Source organism: Dysidea avara, chromosome 3, assembly GCF_963678975.1.
Source record: "Dysidea avara chromosome 3, odDysAvar1.4, whole genome shotgun sequence".
Lineage (NCBI taxonomy): Eukaryota > Metazoa > Porifera > Demospongiae > Dictyoceratida > Dysideidae > Dysidea > Dysidea avara.
This window is the reverse complement of record NC_089274.1, coordinates 26,510,751-26,529,834: the sequence shown is the minus strand read 5'-3', so window position 1 is coordinate 26,529,834 and position 19,084 is coordinate 26,510,751. Positions and strand designations below refer to the sequence as shown.

General features: G+C 37.6%; 4 protein-coding genes across 4 annotated transcripts; 2 read left to right on the top strand and 2 right to left on the bottom strand.

The window, feature by feature from the left end:
- Positions 1 to 19: 19 nt before the first annotated feature.
- LOC136250547 (dynein axonemal light chain 4-like) lies at positions 20 to 612 on the bottom strand. The gene is made up of 3 exons (XM_066042765.1): positions 446 to 612; positions 304 to 387; positions 20 to 249 (listed from the first exon to the last, which is right to left on the bottom strand). The coding sequence occupies exons 1-3, from the start codon at positions 560 to 562 to the stop codon at positions 85 to 87; spliced, it is 366 nt and encodes a 121-aa protein (XP_065898837.1). The 5' UTR covers positions 563 to 612; the 3' UTR covers positions 20 to 84.
- A 161-nt stretch (positions 613 to 773) lies between these two features.
- Positions 774 to 1,517, bottom strand: LOC136248439 (NKAP-like protein). Its single transcript, XM_066040221.1, has one exon. It carries the CDS (start codon positions 1,515 to 1,517, stop codon positions 774 to 776), a length of 744 nt encoding a protein of 247 aa, XP_065896293.1.
- A 35-nt stretch (positions 1,518 to 1,552) lies between these two features.
- On the top strand, positions 1,553 to 7,242 carry LOC136250527 (endonuclease V-like). Its single transcript, XM_066042746.1, has 8 exons — positions 1,553 to 1,833; positions 1,890 to 2,079; positions 4,116 to 4,244; positions 4,788 to 4,827; positions 5,451 to 5,563; positions 5,610 to 5,678; positions 5,991 to 6,119; positions 6,935 to 7,242. Exons 1-8 carry the CDS (start codon positions 1,568 to 1,570, stop codon positions 7,124 to 7,126), a joined length of 1,128 nt encoding a protein of 375 aa, XP_065898818.1. The 5' UTR covers positions 1,553 to 1,567; the 3' UTR covers positions 7,127 to 7,242.
- Positions 7,243 to 7,454: 212 nt separating this feature from the next.
- On the top strand, positions 7,455 to 15,446 carry LOC136250551 (uncharacterized). The gene is made up of 3 exons (XM_066042769.1): positions 7,455 to 7,650; positions 8,286 to 8,381; positions 15,242 to 15,446. The coding sequence occupies exons 1-3, from the start codon at positions 7,531 to 7,533 to the stop codon at positions 15,374 to 15,376; spliced, it is 351 nt and encodes a 116-aa protein (XP_065898841.1). The 5' UTR covers positions 7,455 to 7,530; the 3' UTR covers positions 15,377 to 15,446.
- Positions 15,447 to 19,084: the final 3,638 nt, after the last annotated feature.

Here is a 19,084-nt window from a genome sequence, read left to right as displayed (position 1 = left end):
TCAATCTCATTTCAACCTCTTGAATAGAATAAACGCTTGTATTTTCTTTGTAAAATACTATACATTACGAGGGGAGGGGTATGGTTATGCACATTTCCACAAACAGATGGCGATACTGCCACCAAAGAACATATACAGTAAATGTCTACAGTCATGTGTGATATCAAATCCAAACCCTTCGCCAACAACTGCATGCCAGGTGGGTCCAAATTTCTTATCCATTGTATCTTTAATCATTTTTGCTGCATTCTGGTGGAGGAGGAATATAAGTATTAGAGGTGAGTGTATGTATGCATTATGTACCTCATTGTTACTTCCATGCTTTTCACAAGCAGTTACACACAACTCCATTGCTTCAATTTTCATTTCTTCGTTCATGTCCGAATGCTAAACAGCGAAGTACATGAAGAAAGCTAGCACCTACTACTTCACAATGGTTTCTTACCTTGATAAGCGGGTAGCTGTGCACCTTACGGTAATCATATCCGGTAGAGCCGGTGTCTGCTCCAGGCGCAGCGGCTGGTTTCTCTCCCTCCGCTGCCGGTGCACCTTCTTCCGCCATAACGCCTGTTGCCTTAGTTACTGTTTGCGCTTCTAATACATTCGCGCTTTTGAAACTTAAACCTCTGAAACATCTTCGATTCAGCACGTTCTAAAATGCTAGTGATATTAACAGGGGAACACAAAGTAGAAATTTCATGTACATACAAAGACAAAATTTTGTTATAATAAGAATTGCAGATGGGTGATATTTATATACAAACACAATTAACCTATTCCTTCTTTGTGCTCATTTTCTTGTGTACCATTGACCTGAACTCTGATAATATTCTGTTTTCTCTCTTCTTTCTTTCTTCGTGGTTATACATTGCTAGAGCATATTTATCATCAGCACTATAAACCTGGTTCTCTTTCCTGATACGGACGGCTTCCATTCTACGATGTCTGCTTCCACTCATCACATAACCTGAGTCCTCAAATAGTTCAATCTCGTCACTTGTTAAACCAATTTCTCCTCTGCGTGGGATTCTCTTACCCTCGGCAACATATGCTGCCATGGCTTCTCCTTCTCCAGGCAACAGCGCACCACCATAATCTAGTCTTCCTGATGATTTTTGAACTGAAACTTCTGGTACAGGGCCTACAAAGGCATCACTTTTACCAGACTTTTCTTTCTTCTCAACCCAGACAGCATCACTATCCTTATCTGATTCTGACGAGTTATTGTCTGATTCCGATGAACTTTGCTTTGCCTTTCTTTTCTTTTTCTTACTTGATCTTTTCTTGTGATGCTTTTTAGATTTCCTTTTCTTTTTTCGTGTTTCCTCTTCAGAGTCACTGTCACTTCCTGTTTCCATTTCTGCTAGAGTCTTGTACACTTCCCACTTCTTCGGTTTTTGGGCTTCTTCCTCATCAGACACTTCTGACAATGGCGGGGAAAGTTCCCACAACTCTGGCACGCCCATGAGGGCTATTCTCTCGCGTTCTGATCGTCTGTGTTGGTAAAATTCTGCCATTTGTCTCGGGCTACCAGCGCGCCCTTTTCTTCCGTATCTACGAGGCGAAGATGACCTGTCGCCATTCCAGTGTCTTCCTTTACCATCATGGTGTCTACCAGAGTGGAGCTCTGGGCTTCTTGACCGACTTCTGCTTCGCGAATAACTTCCGGGCATTATTTAGAATTTTAGTTTATTACATACCACAATCGAAGTGTTTTAATAATATGATCGCTGCGTCAGATAGAGATGCCTCTGATAAAGAGAACGATTTACCCTCAAAAACTCCCCTCAAAGATGACGAAATAGTACGAGCAAAGAAAGAGAAGTGGGCCAGGTATATGCAAGTCCTGCGGACCCTGATTGTAATTGCTGTGTCTTCCTCTATTGTAGTGAGCAAGATGAATTGAAGAAGAAGCTGATTGAGAGAGATAGTGATGAAGTTAATGGTTGGAGGAGCCAAGATGGTTCAGATTTATTTAGGTGTTTAAAACGTATTGGAGGTGTGGACATCTCCTTTGACAAAGCAAAACCTGATCGTGCTTGTGCCATCCTCAGCATTCTGAAATACCCTTCATTAGAGGTGCAGACAACTATGGCGTTGTGTTATTGTGATCTTCTACCCCTCCCAATAAACAACCAACTTTTAGGAATAGGATGAGGGAACAGTGATAAGGCACCATTGTCTTGCTTCCAGTCCCTTAGTGCAGGAAAAAAATATACAGGCAGGAGGTGGTTATTTGATTATTTAATCTGATTATTTTATTGGAGTATATTGGCCACTCTATTAGGGTATCTCAATCTTGAAAGGTGCAAGGTCTATACACCTTACACCACAAGATTGAAACGCTTACCCCCCACCCCCACTTTGCAGAGTGTAGGGGACAGTGCCCCTCACTTTTTCCAATGCCCAGTTGCTAAAGATGCCCAGTTGCTAAAGTATGGCAACTATTGTACCTCTTTTCTTTTTAGTAATTTCTTTGCCTAGGATTTGTGCTAAACCAAAAATGGAATACTACGTAAATCAAGATACTCTAATAGAGCAGTCACCTAAATACTCTAATAGAACATTCAATGGAGGTATATAAGTTGGTTCTGCTATCAATCTGTCACCATTAACAGATGTATCTATAGATTCTATACATAATCAAATATTTGAAATGCCTTAATTTACTGATGTATTTATTTGCACAGTATCTTAATTTATTGATGATAATCATTGCCGTAATATTATAGGAGTATCCTATTCAATTACACATTACCACTGAAAATTCTCTCAGATTCATTCTCAAAGCATTCAAATGTTAAGGAATGCCCCCCAGATCCCCCAGCATTGGCATGCTCTTGCATGACGTGTGCTTACTAGGGTACCATTTAAATACTCTTAACTGACAGCTACCCCACATGACTTGCCCCCCCCCCCCCCCCCACTTTTTGGAGTACTGTTCTCCACCCCTAATTTATGCTTACTGCAGACATGGAAAATTTGTGAAAGCAGCTTCCCACAACTGGCCTATTGGATGTATAAGCACAACAAATGGTATTAACAGGTACTATAGGTTTAACAAAAGTTTAGAATTGTTTGCCAATGTAATTGGTAGCACTTTAGTATGATATTTTAGTGAGAAATCGGTGATGAGGCTGCATTCTATTTAAAACTAAGGCATTGCTATTGGATCCCTAACTCCCAATACGAAATCACTGCTGACTAGTTGACAATATATGTGGCTGGATTTTGGAAAATCAGGCGCATTGTTGATTCAGAGAAAAACATATTTTAATAATTTAAAGCATTGTTACTCACCAGCCTTGGCAGCTACACGTATGGGTTTTTCACCAAAGATGAAGCAATTCACAACCTTTAAGATCACCTGGCAAATCCTTGTAGAGTTTCTCGTAGATAGGTTTTTTTCACCAGTATTGCTGTATCATAAGTCCTCAAAAAGGGGCAGAGGGTGGGGGTGGCAGGGTGGGCAAGAGATAGACTACAAAATAGACGAGGATGGTAGTTGAAGGCACCAGACCACAAAACAGCCTGTCAGAGGCAGGAAATAGACTGAAATGTCACAAAACAAACATCATACATTCAGCTCTGTCCAGAGTGTATAAACCCTCCAAAGCACTTCCCTGTTGTTCACAGTCCTGTACAGATGTCTGGCATGGTTATACAGGCTGCCAGAAAACAGTCCACCAAAAGCAGGCCCAACAAGTTGAAGGAGATGGAAATCGTTAGCCTGATAGTGCAGCAACTTCATGCTGGTGTTATCTCATTTTTGGCTCTTGTGCCCATATGGTTGATTTTGCTAAATCCGGTCACATGTGTAGTCACTGATCAAACCAGACTACTTGTTATCCCCATAGAATCCCCCAAGACACTATTGAGATTGTTTGTATTAAAGTTATATGATAATTGTGATTGTTGTTTTGTGCTGTAGAATCACAATGTCTCATAGAAGTTTGTATATATATGGAGAACCAGTGTTTTATTTTATCCCATATTTTACCAGTGCAGGGTGAGCATAATAGCCAGAGCCTGTACTTGTATTGTATGATATGTAATAGAGATCCCAGTCATAATTGTACTGGATAAAATACAATGACATGCACCATATACTGCAGGTACTAACAGAGAAACATGTAATTGTTGAGATGATGGAGCCTTACATACCGGGTTTCCTGGCCTTCCGTGAAGTTAATCACTTGCTGGAGTGCATCAAACAATTAGATACACCAGACTCAGTTCCACAGGTGAGTGTGGTGCAGTTGCTGTTTAGTGCAATCATTTGGTGTGGGAAATTTTTGATGGATCAGATGATTGAGTAGGGACTTCCCTAAAGAGCAGTATAGCACCACTCTACTCAAAATTCTTTTGATGTGGTAAAAGGAATGTATATAATTAACAAATTGACTTTGATGTTGGTAGCAAATTGACAGTTTTACCGCTCTACTTTATTTTGCTGGGGAAAGCTCTGTTGAGTAATTTGACAAATATAATCTTCAATATTTTTGCGTTATGGAATACCAAAATGTAATAGGAGAAATTTTGACGATCATCTTCATCAAAATTTACCCCTGCTATATACAGTAGTATGGAATGATCATGTAGTGTATAGTGGATTATTATATTTATAATCTTTAAAAATTATAAGTTTGAGACCACACATTTTAGGTGCTTTGTGAAACTTGAACATTGTTTGTGCTTTGCACAAACCCCATTATGTATTTACAAGTACTTATACATGCTGCACAAGTATCCACATGGTGGACACATTTGTAACTATTTCCCTACAGGTCATAATGGTTGATGGTAATGGTGTTCTTCATCCTAGAGGTGAGTGAGTAATCTTATCAGCAGTTAGTAGTTGACAAACAGATATCAGTTCTGTTATATCACAGGCATCAATACTTTAATAGAGCAGTCAGTGATCATCCTATTAGAGCATTTCAGTCATAAGATAGAGAGATAAATATTTTGAATACAACTTGATTGGATGCTGGTTACTTTTATACAATTTCATGAGCAGGGCTGAAACAATTTCTAGTCAAATTATGAGAGCATTAGAAAGTTTTAATGTCTCAAATGGAAACATTGTACACATAGAATCCAAGATATTGGTAAAGGCCCACTGCTAAACATGCAAACCCTTGATTCTATAACTGCACACCATTAAATTTATATGTATATGTTGTATTGGAAGTGTAAATGGCAGTGAACACACTAGCACTTACTAGTACAATGTTGACTTTTGGTACAGTGAAACCTGCATACCTTTGGACCATCTAATATTTATCAAGGAAAAGATGTCCAAATTAGTTTATGAATATAAGGGATACTTGACTTATCTGGGTTATTCAGTTTAATCATTAAACGTCCACATTAAACCATTCAGTGATTGTTTTGAAAGGGTACATCAACACAGCACAACACAGTAAATGCTGTCTATCTCATGGTAGGTTTTGGCCTGGCCTGTCACCTTGGTGTATTAACTGGCATCCCTACCATCGGAGTAGGGAAGAATCTACACTTCATAGATGGCATGAACAGAGATGATGCCTTTAAAGAGAAGGTTAATAATGTACAGTAGTCATTGAGAGAATACTGTATGTACTTAGATTAGGAGTTTGAAGAAGAAGGGTGACTCTTTTGACCTCATTGGAAGATCCGGAAGAACATGGGGAAAGGTATTTATATGTATGGTACAGTGAAACCTCATTGATAGGGTCACCAATGGGACCTGAATAATGAGGTGACACATTATTGAAGTACGCCTGAATCCTACTGTAATTGACATGGCCACTACAATGAGGTGGTCTTTAATACAGTTGTAATGTATGCCTTAGGGACCTAATTTACATGCACTCAGTCAGCAACCAATTGAATATATGTACTTTGTTACATTTGGGACCTAATAGGTTCACTATAACTAAGTGGTTATATTGTTGAGATAGCCACTCTGTGAGGTTTCTCACTGTAAATTGTAATGTTTTTTACAGGCGATCCTAACATCAGATAGAGCAATTAATCCAGTCTATGTATCTGTTGGTCACAAGATCTCGCTAGACACTGCCACTAAACTTGTCATCAAGTGCTCAAACAGTAGAGTACCTGAACCAACCAAAGTGGTAGGTTTATGTGTGCCGTGTAGTGCACTGTGTGTGCGTGCATGCGTGCGTGTGTGTGTACATGCATGAGTATGTACATTTGTGAAAACTGATTCATTACACCTCCTTATCAGCTGTTTTTCAATCATGTGTTTACATAGCTCTGTATACTCCAGCCTGACTGGTTTACTTCTTCATCTCACACTGAATTTATTGACTTGCCTGGTGCTGCCATGTTTCATACATCACTTTTTATAACCACTCAAACCACCAACAAAATACTCTGTGTTATTCCTCACAACTCAGAAACGATAGACCCCTTCTCTCAAATCAGTCCATCCCACCTTAATTCAAATGTTGATCTGAATGTTTCATAACAAACTTCAATCTCAGTCTCAAACAAATCTGATGCTTTTGTCAACAAAAATATAAATAGTTGTTTTACGAGCGTGACCGACCACACTATGACTACAAACAAGCTGCATGCTGTTTCATTTAAACCATGCCCCTTTCTTGTATTTTGTTATTTTGCACTCACTTTGTCCTGATTTCTGTTACTATTTTTATTTATACGCCGAACTACCAACCCTGTACTCTTGAGATTTTTGTCCATAAAGCAACTGATCAAGTTGAAGTGGCCTAATTAATTAGTACTTCCGTATTTTAGTTTTAACACTTTTCCGTGAAGGTATGTTTTATCATGTAAGATGCTTTTTAATGACAGTGTTCTGGCAGGTTTCCTTTATTTTTGGGGAGATCCCTACTATTGTACTGTATGTATACGTGACCTACTTCCTGCTAGTACTCTTTTATGTTACACGTATTCATAATTGCAGGCTGATTCTAATTCAAAAGTGTACCTTCGTGAGAAGCCTAAAAAGAAAAGACATAGTAGGGAACCTCCCACTACTAAGCCAGTGGAAGTAGAGGAACAAACTTTACCTTGTGAGCTGGTTAAGGACATGAAGTTGACTGATGAACAGCTACCAGACTTGCTGGGTGATTTGTCCTTAGAAGACCACAAGTGATGAGAGAGAGAGAGAGTTGTGTGTCACCCTGCAGGCTCTGCTACCCTTTCCCTTCTTGTACATAATAGATTGCTATTTTATTTTTATATATTAGTACAAATAATTTTAACGTTGTAGTTTGCTCAGCCAGCCATATAGATGGTATGTATTGTGTACGTAGTTTATTTGGTAGGGATTATTTAACGATGTACCCATAATATTGGCAGATGTTAGTGCATACGTTGCTACATAGATAACATCCTATGGTTGCTAGTTAGCAATGGAGCCATAGATATAGTGCAGGCATTGCACCCCAAATTAAATTCCTTACATCCGGTTTTGGGCCCGCGCTAATAGCAATGCGCACAAGACTGGCGGGTGTGCCAGCCGAGGTGACAGAGCTATAGAAGTTTCTTCAATTCAACATGTCTAATAACGTGGATGATGGAGTGGAAGGCTCGAAGCCGTTGTCTGACGAAACAGATAATCGTCAAGATCAAGAATTTCCTGACAGGACGTTTGCCAAGATTGAAGCTAAGTTTCTGGTAAATAGCTACTCGATAAATTTTAGTTACAGCTTGCAAGCAGCTATGTAGCCACTGATTTTGGCTTTACTGACTGGCACAGATCGGCACCTCATGGCTGAACCGCTGTGTTCTCAGATGACGTGCTCATTAGATTGCAGAATATTTATATAGGCTACCTGGGTAATCTGATGTTTATACTTTGAACTGAAATATACATGAGCATGCAGTGATGAATTTCCAAGCTGGCATGTTCTATAATCTCTGCTATTAAAACACGTGTACTACCAAAACACGTGTACTACCAGAACTTGCTATAAGCTACGTATACGTAGATTTATAGTCAGGAGTGTCACATGATTAATATATAGCTATGCTAGATCTTGAGTTTTTCTATTTTCGATTCAATTTGGATGTGCACTTGTATGGCTACATATGTAGATCTTGGCATGCAGACACCTACAGTATCTCAAGCTCGTGATCACTCTGGGCCATATAGCTATAAGCCAAGATTACATAGGGGACTTCGTGTAATTCACTTGCTTTAGTGCAAAAAAAATTCCATGTACATACTTATATACTAGTTATGCATACAAGCATGTATTGTGTATGCTGAGATCATTTTGCATGTATGTGAAAGTACGTCCACTGTGCAGAAATACAAAGAATACAATTATTTGATCTACCTGTCAGCACTGATGATAGTCCTCTGCTTTCCACTGGGAGTAGCTGCTATGATAATGGCTCTTCAGGTACAGCAATGAAGTGTTGAACTGTATGTTTGTTTATGTGGATCATGCATAAACGGGTTGGTCGTATTAATATGTAACTAGCTAGCTTTAATCATGCACACTAGTTAATAGGAAATAGATCAGTTTTATAGCAATATTGTTAAACTCAAAGAAAATGTGAGAAGCTACAGTGAAGGAATGATAGTCAATAATCTACATGTAATACATGTACAAGTCAATGTTATTTCTATTATACGTACATGCAACTATACCCTTTGATGCATATGGTGGAAAAATGTTCTAGTCATTTTAGATTTGAAGAATTTGTTGATGTAGGATCATCTGCATTGTAAGGATGGTAAGATAGAATCAAGAGTATGTAGTATTCAGGATCTAAATGCTAAATCTGGATAATTTTATCAACAAAATTGAGCAAAAATGCTGTAGATGGCACTAAAAACCGTTACATCTATAATAGCTTCCATACACTGAGCAATCTTTAACTGTAGCATATTATATATTCAGCAATAGTTGATGTTTTGATTTTGTTATAGTTCAGTAGTGATTATGTATTATGTGTGATAGTCATCCAACAGAATTCTATATAGGATCATAGTTGTATGCTAATAGGTTGCATATGCACTAGCATTTGTGTATATACGGTCAAGTTTTTTTGGTGATGAGGCCAAGTGAAACACATCATTATACGATAAATTTATATGCAGATATCACCATATCCAGGCATATAAACAACATCATGTTGGATGGAGACGTGCTCTTCTGTTATAACAAGTAGTAAAAAGGGGTCAGTGAATATAGAGTTCATGCAAAAGAAATCCGATTACAATTCAGACTGAACAGGTACTTAGACACCATCTAGTACACTTGTTGGAATCTGTATTGACAGATGGTGTCTGAGCTTTACAAGAAACCCTTGCTGTCTACAAATTGGCAAATAGAATGACATCTGTTTGTTTGTGATAGTTCATTGCATGGTAAATTTTTGTAGCTGAGTAACAAAGGAATGGTGGTGAGACCTTGGTCATAAATCAGTGTTAGTTTTCATGATCAGGTGTTCTCATAAAGTGGCAAATGATGTGTTCTGTTATCATACAGTACTGTGTTATATTAGGTATCACGGAGGTTTGCACCTTCTAACAAAAAAATGTTGACCAGAAACCAGTCTTACAATTAATACCCTTGGCAGTATTGCATAGGAATAAACAAGTCCAAATGAGCAGAAAATAAAGGAAGAATATGGAACAATGCAATGTTCAGTAACTATAGATGCGGGCGGTGGATGGGAAACAGAGAATTGGAGTGGCATTATGTAGACGATCAATCTGATGAAGTTACACATGCGAAAAAGTGGTTTGGCTACGTGCTTTTACAAAACAAAGTATATCTCCTTAAAGCTAGTGATCTGAATAGCAAGTATACCCCACTGTTTGCTTATTTTGTATTGCAACTATAACATGAGGGTCACATGAAATATCAAGGCAATAATTTTAGATGGCACTTAAAGCGTGTCCAACCTTCTCTGACGTGGATCAGCTTTGCTGCTTTGTCCTGTTTTCTATGGCCCTCACTCACCTCGCTTAGCACACAAACCAGGTATAAAAATACAATTCATACCCAATGAACAACTTATTGGCTCCAATTTGCACACAACTATCAATCACTGAAAAGTGAAGTGACTATTATGCTTGCTATGTTCAGCCTGTTACATAGTGCTACAAATAAAGAACAGTATGGGAAGTGCCTCTGCAATCACTAAATCCAGTTGCTACGGAAAGTATGGATGATTCCTGTTACAGAGGTAGGGAAGCCATCATGTGTTACCATGAATTGACACCTTGAGCTGTCAGTGAAGAGAAATGGGATCAGATACATAGGAGGATAAAGGTAAGTCAGTGATGTGTGCATTGTATGTACTGTGGTATGCCTGTTGAGCTGAAATGACATTTAACAGTAAAAAAATCAAGCCTGTAGCCTTAGCCGTTATTGAGTTTCACTTGTCTGAAGGCATCAGTCAGTTAGTTATTTAGTTAGTCAGTCAGTCAGCAGAAAATTCCACTGGATAAAATATTGGAAGCATTTTGGGTCATACTGAAGTAGCATATTCTTGCATACTGTACAGGCTCAGCCTAACTATCTTGTAATAACGTCAGCTCACATGTCAATATGCTGACTAGTTGGCACAAATTCACATTGGTGCTATTTTTTGCAACTTAAAATAGGAAGGTACAAGCTTAAGTATGCTTTTATGCAGCTTCAAGTGTAACAGGCTGTCTAGCCTCACAAATTCACCTGTTAATAATAATAAGCTTTTTATGGTTGTGCCAGGCAAATAATTTGAAAAGTTGTCAATCTTATAATGGAATAATGGCAATGAACCACCAGCCCGCATGCAAATATGCCTGAGTCCAGGATGGGAAACAGAAAATTTATTTGGAGTGGCCTAATCATAAACAGAATAATGATGATGTCTTGCTGCTTTGTATCGACACTAGTGTTCACTCCACCCCATACTTCATTTAGCGGTGCTTAAAGCGTGTCCAACCTCCTCTGGATTCACCTGGTACTATGGATCTGGAGATAGTACATCCATATGTTTATTTAATTTCCCTGATGGTTTTGCACAATAGTGATTCATTGTTTTCTTGTACTTGTTTGTTTTCTAATAATTATGACTAGTGAACCAGTGCATACTGAATCAGAAAATTAAAGAATGGCACCTAATGTTTTTGTATGAACATACATCCAAACAAGCAGCAGCGAATAGCGTAGTAACTTAAGTTTTTGTGTGACAACACCTCAGACATCATACATCCTTTGTAGCGCACCAACCACATAGGCTTGTCAATTTAAAGAGCTATGCAAGAAGCTTCTAGTCTAAATCTGAGGGATCCGCAAGACACCTGGCCTGAAATGTGTTGTAGATCACTGGACTAGTTACCGATAATTAAGATCTTATGAAAATATTGAAATCTCACTTGAAATCTTGTCCCTGAGTTTGCTGATCCCTCGTCTGAATCAATGAAGTATCGCTAGATGTAATACACTACTGTGGTTGAATGAATTTATTGCTATCACTTTCGTACATCAATAGTTCATCAAGAAGTGAGGAAGACCAAGGTGAACAGCAAACATCCCCATAACTTTTGAATAAAGTGCTTGCGGAACAACATGATCCACATGTTTCATTTGTTAACCTCATCAAGAGAAGCCTAATGGCACCTTGTTTTTAACCTATGAATGAAGTACACAGCAGTTAAAGTGGTAACAACAAATTCGCACAGCCACACAAGACAACTACAGTATCCCTTGGTGCCCCGAGGGTTAATTAGGAAGTTTAATTCTGCAATTAGGGATTACAAGTAGTGAACCAAGAGAGTTTGTCTACACCTGAAAAATGCACTAGTGGACATTTAATCCCTATATCCATGACTGAATTAGGGATTAAATTTCCACTAGTATATCTTCAAGTGTCTCCCTTTTTTATATTCTCTAATTTAACTTAAAATTCCTAATGTTTCCTTGTACTTGTGGTGTATGTAGGTTTACAGTTGGACTAATTCTATGTCTACATATGTAGTGAAGACAATTTGTAGTACTTGTACATTTTGTTTCAAGATATGAAGTGACTATGTCTGGGCCACTAACTTTATTAGCATTCCAATGAGTTTCTTGTGAAATAGTGTCAGGCATGTACCTTACGCCCCAGGGGCCATCAGCAGCATTGCTTTAGTTTTGGCTTTAGTTTTGGCTTTTCTCTTTTCATCACAAACAGGTTGACCATCCATTACCACTGTGAGGATGTTGTGGTTATTGCAAAGATGAGCTGTTGAAGGGGGATGCAGTTACAGATAGCAAGTGCAAGATATGTTGAATATAGAGGCTGCAATACAATAAATTCCTCCTATTACTACTTGCATTTGGGTATTATAATTATGTTATATGGGTTATATTGTATGATGCAAGCATACCCAATAGATAGTGGTACATGCATGTACAGATAGAAGAAGTTTTTTACTGTTGGATAGACTTGTAGAGTTTAAGAATTCCAGGAAAATTGCCATCACATTGTCTTATGACGCCAAAATTATTTGCAAAATTCTGGACAAATGTAGCTACTGCTAAGCTTCAAAAATATCTTCCCATTTATGTGACTCACTTTACACAGCCACATGAAGTAATCAACTGATGGTGGTAGGTGTACAGGGCATGTTGAAGGTAAACTACAAGATTTCTCATTTTGCAAAACCTATAAAAAGACCTTGTACTATCACACGCCCAGCCTGTCTGGGAGTGGAGATTGGAGTCCTAACTAAAGGTGCAATGTTTTTTCAACCCCAAAAAATATTAAACTATTGTTTGATATTTTGGGTGGGTTGGGAGTTTAAGAGTCAGCAAGTCAACTGGGGTGACTATGCAATGCCCACAACTTGGCACTCAAAACCAGATCAACTAGTAATGTTGGCACATGCGGTTGTGAGTAGTGTAATGATACTTTGAATACCCAGTACAAACATCAACAAGCTGTTCACCAATTAAATTAGTTTACTTCATTAAAGAGTTCTAGCTGCATGGTGTGTTTTTTCCTCAGCTATAATAGTTAATGCACTTTCTGTATCAGTAATTGTAAAAATCAAAGTTAAGTATTTATCATATAGTATACAGTAGACCCTTGGTTATCCAAACGCTGTTGTGTCTCAGGCAATGGTAAAGGCGTTCAGATAAGTGAATAGTTCAGATAACTGAAGCCCACACATTTATATACCGAGCCCTATTCAAATACTCTAATAGAACATACACTTGTACTCAAAATACTCTAATAGAACAGTCAAGTCCAATTTCAGATAAATGAGGGTCGGATAACCAACGGTCTACTGCATTGTAGTACTAAATATCAAAGATCACCAGTTTACATTTCAATTATATCATACAGTATAGTAGTACTGTATATTAAGGATCACAGAGATTTGGGTTTTTCTGGCCAAAAATATCACCCATAAACCAGCTTCACGATACCTTCTTGGCACCTTTGCAGAAATGGTTAGGTATAACCAAGCCAAAAAGTGCCTTCAGTGCTACAAAATTTTAAATTTATTCGTTTAATGAAATTTTCTACTGCCTGACTTACTAATGCCTTCAAACAAACATAACTCGATAACGACATAAGACTACAGGCTACTGTTCAACATCGCTTCAGCCCAACAGATGCCTTTGGCACACCACAGAATTCATCATGGACTTGCCTTTGTCCTCCTTTGTGTCATATTTCTTTTTGCTGACAACCCAATTTGTTGAGTCGCAGTAGCACGTGATGGCTTCCCTATGCTTGTAAACAGGAATTGTTGGTATTTTCCGTGGCAACTGGATTGATTGCAGAGGTGTTTCTCCTACTGCTCTTCATTTGTAATGCTGTGTAATGGACTGAACATAGGTGAAAGTAAAGTGTAATGGTCACTTCACTGTCAAGTCAGTAAGTGATAGTTGGGGCATGTGTTCAGACAAAAACATTAAATATGGCATCATTCTTTCTGTTGATATGGTTAACCAGTCGTAAAAATGTTATAAGTTTGATTAGGAATCATAAAAAAGCAGGGAAACAAAGGAGGTCACCTACACCTAGAGATATACTAGTAGACATTTAATCCCTAATCCAGCCATGGAATATAGACTAAATTAAGGATTAAACGTTCACTAGTATAACTGCAGGTGTGGGTAACTTCCCTTGTTCCCTAGTTTTTCCTGCAATCCCTAATCAAACTTAAAATTCTCTTGTATGACTCACATTTCCTTCATAGTGATTTGGTAGTATTGGTTGGCCTGCTTATAAGACTTCATTTTAAGTGACTGGTTGATTGACCAACTATCTGTTGCCATCAGACAAACATATCATCATAAATAAACGTAGCAGTCTGCCTAGTGCTTATCTGACAATCTTCACTGCAGCAGAAGGAGACCCATTTTTAAATCCCAGACCACAATTACCTTACCCTGCATGTCCCCCCCCCTCCCCCCCAACAAAAGCTAGTCATTGCAACTCACAGATGTAACAAAATGCTTTCTAGTACTTTTCCCCCCTTTAAAAGTAGGAAATTCAGTCCTTGAAACATTTATCTATGGACATATGATTGTTGTAAGTTTTTGTAGTATTAATCCACTGTTCTATCCAGGGGCGTACCAAGGGTTTCAGGAAACCCCTTTGGATTTTACACACTACTTGAAACATTAAGAAATTGAAACTACAGGTTTCCAGAATCTGAAATCTGTCATGGAACAGGACACATTTTAAACTTTTATCTTAGTTAAATAATAGTTTATAACATGATAGCAACACTTATAGCATTGTTCTGAATTATGATTTTGGTGAAAATATCGAGATACTCTAATAGAGCAGTCAGGTATTATAAACTACTCTAATATAACAGTCACTAGCTGTAGTGGAAACCCTTTTTCAAAATTCCTGTGTACGCCCCTGCTATCCTATATCCTATGTTCTTCTCCACCACAACACTTAGTAGGATTGCCTTGGGACTACAGTTTACTTAGGAATTCAGTGTCAATAGCATTACATCATTGCCTCAACCTAAGGTTGTCCTGCATTAATTTTGGTCTCAAACTCAGTGGCCACATCAGCTTTCCTAAAATCTCAGCAGTGCAAGCTCGCACACCCCAACAAATGCAAGCAGATTGGACTATGAGAATGAAAGAGGGAAGGAGAGGGGTTCTCGAAGTATCTTAACACAAGTCATAAAGCCTTTTAGAAGAATCACATAACATAAAACTTTGTGTTGTATTATTGTACTATAGTTGAAATGGCTATGTGTGTACAGTATACCAAATATAATTGTTGGTTTGTTTTCACTTAGGCACATGAGGATGCAAGCAAAGGATACAGAGTTAAAGCCAAAAGGAAAGCAAGAATAGTTTATGTGATCATTGGTGCAGCAATTGTGACTGATATTGCCATAATAGTGATTGTAGTACTTGTAACAAGAACATAATTTGTAGCCACTTTCTATATGCGTAAAAATCCACCAGCCATGTATAATATTGGAGTTTTGACAATTTTGATGTTGTGAATCTTGCATCTTGTGTACCTTACATAGCCACAAATTATGAATACAACCAATCGTTATTATTGTACAATAAACCTCTCAGTTATCCGACCCTTGTTTATCCATACCCTCCCAAAATTGATAATGAAAGTTAGGGACCCGCCGATTATGCTCATAATTTTACCTATTATGTTATGCTGCACTGCTCAAAAATTTACCTATTATGCTTAATTTATGCTCAATACTTACCTATTATGCTCAAATTATGCCTAATTATATATGCCTCAGTTCTCATGCTCTGCTAATAATTTCCAGTTTATAGATAAATAACAAGTGGCTGAAGCATAAACTTACTTGTCAAAATGCATATCACAGAAAAGATCGATATATTCTAATAGAACAGTCAGCTACGTATGTGATTGTTCTATTAGAATTACTGACTGTTCTATTAAAGTATATCGATCTTTCTATGATAGCTATTTTGATTTACAAGAATTCATACTATTACACAAATTTTCTACCTATTATGCTAGCATTATGCTCAATGCTTTCAGGCACCTAGTGGTGAAGCACCTCGTACAGGCTCTGCCTTCTGTGCAAACCCTCCAGTGCCCAACTGGTACTCAGTGGTAGACTTGATAATAATAAATAATAGTAATACCTATTATGCTCATAATTATGCCAGCATAATCGGCGGGTCCCTAATGAAAGTTCTATTAAAGTATTTTCAGTATGAGTGTGTGCTCTATTAGAGTGTTTCTGTATTGGCTTCAGTTATCCAAATAACTCACTTATCTGGACACTTTTACAATTACCTTAACTGAGGGTCCACTGTACTTTCATATTGTAGTTAATAAAGCATGCACTTGTACACAAGTTAAGAAATTTTATACTAAGGTATTTTCAGGAGCCCAAGAACCGGCATTCATACTGGCTGGTGCTGCATGGTCTCTATAATCTTGTCTATATATAAGAAACGCTTGTACATTAAAAGTGGTTCATTAGTACACCCTAACAGAGGTAAATCCATAAACTCACTTGGAGGTTCTGTATGAGATGTACATGTACTCAGTATAAGGCTTTGGATTGGAAAGTAAACCACATGGATTTCACACAAATGCAAAGTGGTTGACACAACAATTTTATCATCATCATGATTGCCAACCTGTCTGTACAAAGCTTGTGAATACAGGGAGTCAGAATTTACCTAAGACACATACTGTCACGTGTCCACCCACCCACACACACACCCAAACAACACTTGATTTGTGTGACAACACAACACACAGTTCATATTATACACCTGACTGTGGCTATGCCTAGAACATGAATAACTACCAAGAATCAGTTCACTGTACATGCAGAATGTGTCTAACTCTGTACCATTAACTTTATAGCTACACGATACTATAGGTTGACAGAACAACAACCTCTATCAGTGAGAAGTCATGGATGCTATTGATGATTTCTTCTGTGTTTCTTACTAAGAATAGTCTACATGATATCACACGTTTAGACTGCAGTGCACATTCATTCTCTCTGAATGTTATTAACTTCATCACTTGTCTCTGAAGGAAGTGGGACTTGCCACATAAATGCCTTAGCCCATCTTTAAACCACTTCACTCAGAGTGCCGATTTCACTAAACAGCAAAACTTCCACAGTAAACTGTGAGCAATGAACAGCAACAAATCATTATTGTTACCATGATGCATAGATGCGCTACATGGATATGTCCACTTTTTAGAATAATAGCTACAATACTGTAGTTATTATTCTGAAGTTTCTATAGCAATGCATGGTTGATAGTTTATGTAATAGAGAGTTCATGGTTAGTTATTGGACTGGCATAGATGAAAAATTGGATGATTTATGGTGGTATGAATCCTGGAATTAGAGATAGCTATTTTTCCTGTTTTATTTTTCTCATTGTAGTATATATCTGTATATGAAATGCTGTTTCATTGTTGTCAGATTATTATGTAGTGCTTAAGATATTCAAAACTCAATTATTTTGATAAAAGTTTGATACTATAATTATTTACCATGTCGTTGCAAGTACTTCCTCATAGATACATTGTGGAATCTCACTATAATAAACATTTTGGGACCAAAAAATTTTTGACTGCAATTAGTGAAAAGGTTGTCCTTTTTCAGAGGCAAAAATGTACAGAGCTGTACATGTATACTAGGTCTAGTGGTCTTTCTCCTTATTATAAAAATTTTCTATTATGCCCTTACTTTGGCATGTTGCGCATTATGTTGCTCACCCCCATTTACTCTGTTCATATCAGAAAATTTTTTGTCCTAGCCCAGAACGACATCCTGGAAGTCCTATATGAATTACATTTGAATTGAGACAATCCCTTCTGCTGATATGAATACTACAACTCTATGCACTGACAAGGGACTACAAAAAAGTAATGTATACATTATGAATAAGTAAATGTAATGACTTTATCCAGCATCAAAAATCCACATGCTTTTTACATTTTACATACATATACGTATAAACTCATAGTTATGATATATTAATGTTGATGACATCATGTCCATTTGAGATAATGAGTCATTCTCTAGCATGAAATTGACTGCCTGGCAGACTCCTGTAAGTGTTTGAGTGTAAATTGGATGGCTGTAGGATTGAGACTGGGTACAATCATAGAGTTCTTTAAACAGGCCGTGGGAGACCAAGTGTCCCACAGACATTCAGCACTTGTGCTGTAAAGCCTTAATAAATGTACATTGTGGGTAGAACCACTAGCTGGTAGTTGATGAGTAAATAATTTTAATGCTGAAAATCCTTATTATCAATACCTGACTTTTTTTAGTGCTTATAATTACTGATACAAATGAGTTGTGATAGTTTGAAAATTTAGAATTCATTCCTGCACAAAACAATAGGTGTTTGTGGAGTATGCATGACTTGGTTGTCAGAATATGGTTCAAGTTTAAGCTACAGAGGTATGTTGTACCTGGTTATGTGCAGCTACATAATAATACATGTACATAAGTAGCCAACTATAATATATGGTAGCTAGGCTGGTTTAATACAAGTAATACAGTATGTCATATACTGTACCTGTAAAGTGGCTGTGCATCAATCACAAAGGAATCCATTGTTCATTTATGGATAACTACATATTGCAGTAATGTTGTGGTAACTATAAATAAGGTGACAAATAGGTGTTAATAACAACAAGTGAATGATTTTAAAGTAACAACTGCGACTGCCTATATCAGCTAGGAGTTTATATATAGAGCAAAAGTTACAATTCAAATGTACGTACATTTTTTATGCCATGAGATATATGTAGATATACCTTTAGAAGTGATTGTCCAAGCTAATCTTGTATACCTGCCTGTACACAGGTTCATCACCTACTGAACAGGTCAACAATTCATGACATTAAATCACTGTAGTAATCATCCCCTGCAGGTGGGGTAGCTATAGGCAAACACCACATGTATGAGACTTAAGGATGTAAAGTGCTTGCGAGCACCATCTACTGACTATAGAAATCTTAAACAATTAATCCTTCCCCTAGCTGGGACCATGTCCTATTATACTATCAAATCATGCTGTTACTGGTAATGATATATAATAAAATTTGCCTGTGATTACAAAATCAGACTGCACATAATTATATGAGC

What these genes read in the sequence shown, in the direction of transcription:
- LOC136250547 (XM_066042765.1), bottom strand. Translation starts at nt 562, where the DNA reads ATGGCGGAAGAAGGTGCACCGGCAGCGGAGGGAGAGAAACCAGCCGCT. An exon ending in ACAGCTACCCGCTTATCAAG is followed by an intron (nt 388 to 445) that starts GTAAGAAACCAT and finishes TTCGCTGTTTAG; the next exon opens with CATTCGGACATGAACGAAGA. An exon ending in AGCATGGAAGTAACAATGAG is followed by an intron (nt 250 to 303) that starts GTACATAATGCA and finishes CTCCTCCACCAG; the next exon opens with AATGCAGCAAAAATGATTAA.
- LOC136248439 (XM_066040221.1), bottom strand. Translation starts at nt 1,517, where the DNA reads ATGGCAGAATTTTACCAACACAGACGATCAGAACGCGAGAGAATAGCC.
- LOC136250527 (XM_066042746.1), top strand. Translation starts at nt 1,568, where the DNA reads ATGACCTGTCGCCATTCCAGTGTCTTCCTTTACCATCATGGTGTCTAC. An exon ending in TGAAATACCCTTCATTAGAG is followed by an intron (nt 2,080 to 4,115) that starts GTGCAGACAACT and finishes CATATACTGCAG; the next exon opens with GTACTAACAGAGAAACATGT. An exon ending in CCGGAAGAACATGGGGAAAG is followed by an intron (nt 5,679 to 5,990) that starts GTATTTATATGT and finishes TGTTTTTTACAG; the next exon opens with GCGATCCTAACATCAGATAG.
- LOC136250551 (XM_066042769.1), top strand. Translation starts at nt 7,531, where the DNA reads ATGTCTAATAACGTGGATGATGGAGTGGAAGGCTCGAAGCCGTTGTCT. An exon ending in AGATTGAAGCTAAGTTTCTG is followed by an intron (nt 7,651 to 8,285) that starts GTAAATAGCTAC and finishes TCCACTGTGCAG; the next exon opens with AAATACAAAGAATACAATTA. An exon ending in CTATGATAATGGCTCTTCAG is followed by an intron (nt 8,382 to 15,241) that starts GTACAGCAATGA and finishes GTTTTCACTTAG; the next exon opens with GCACATGAGGATGCAAGCAA.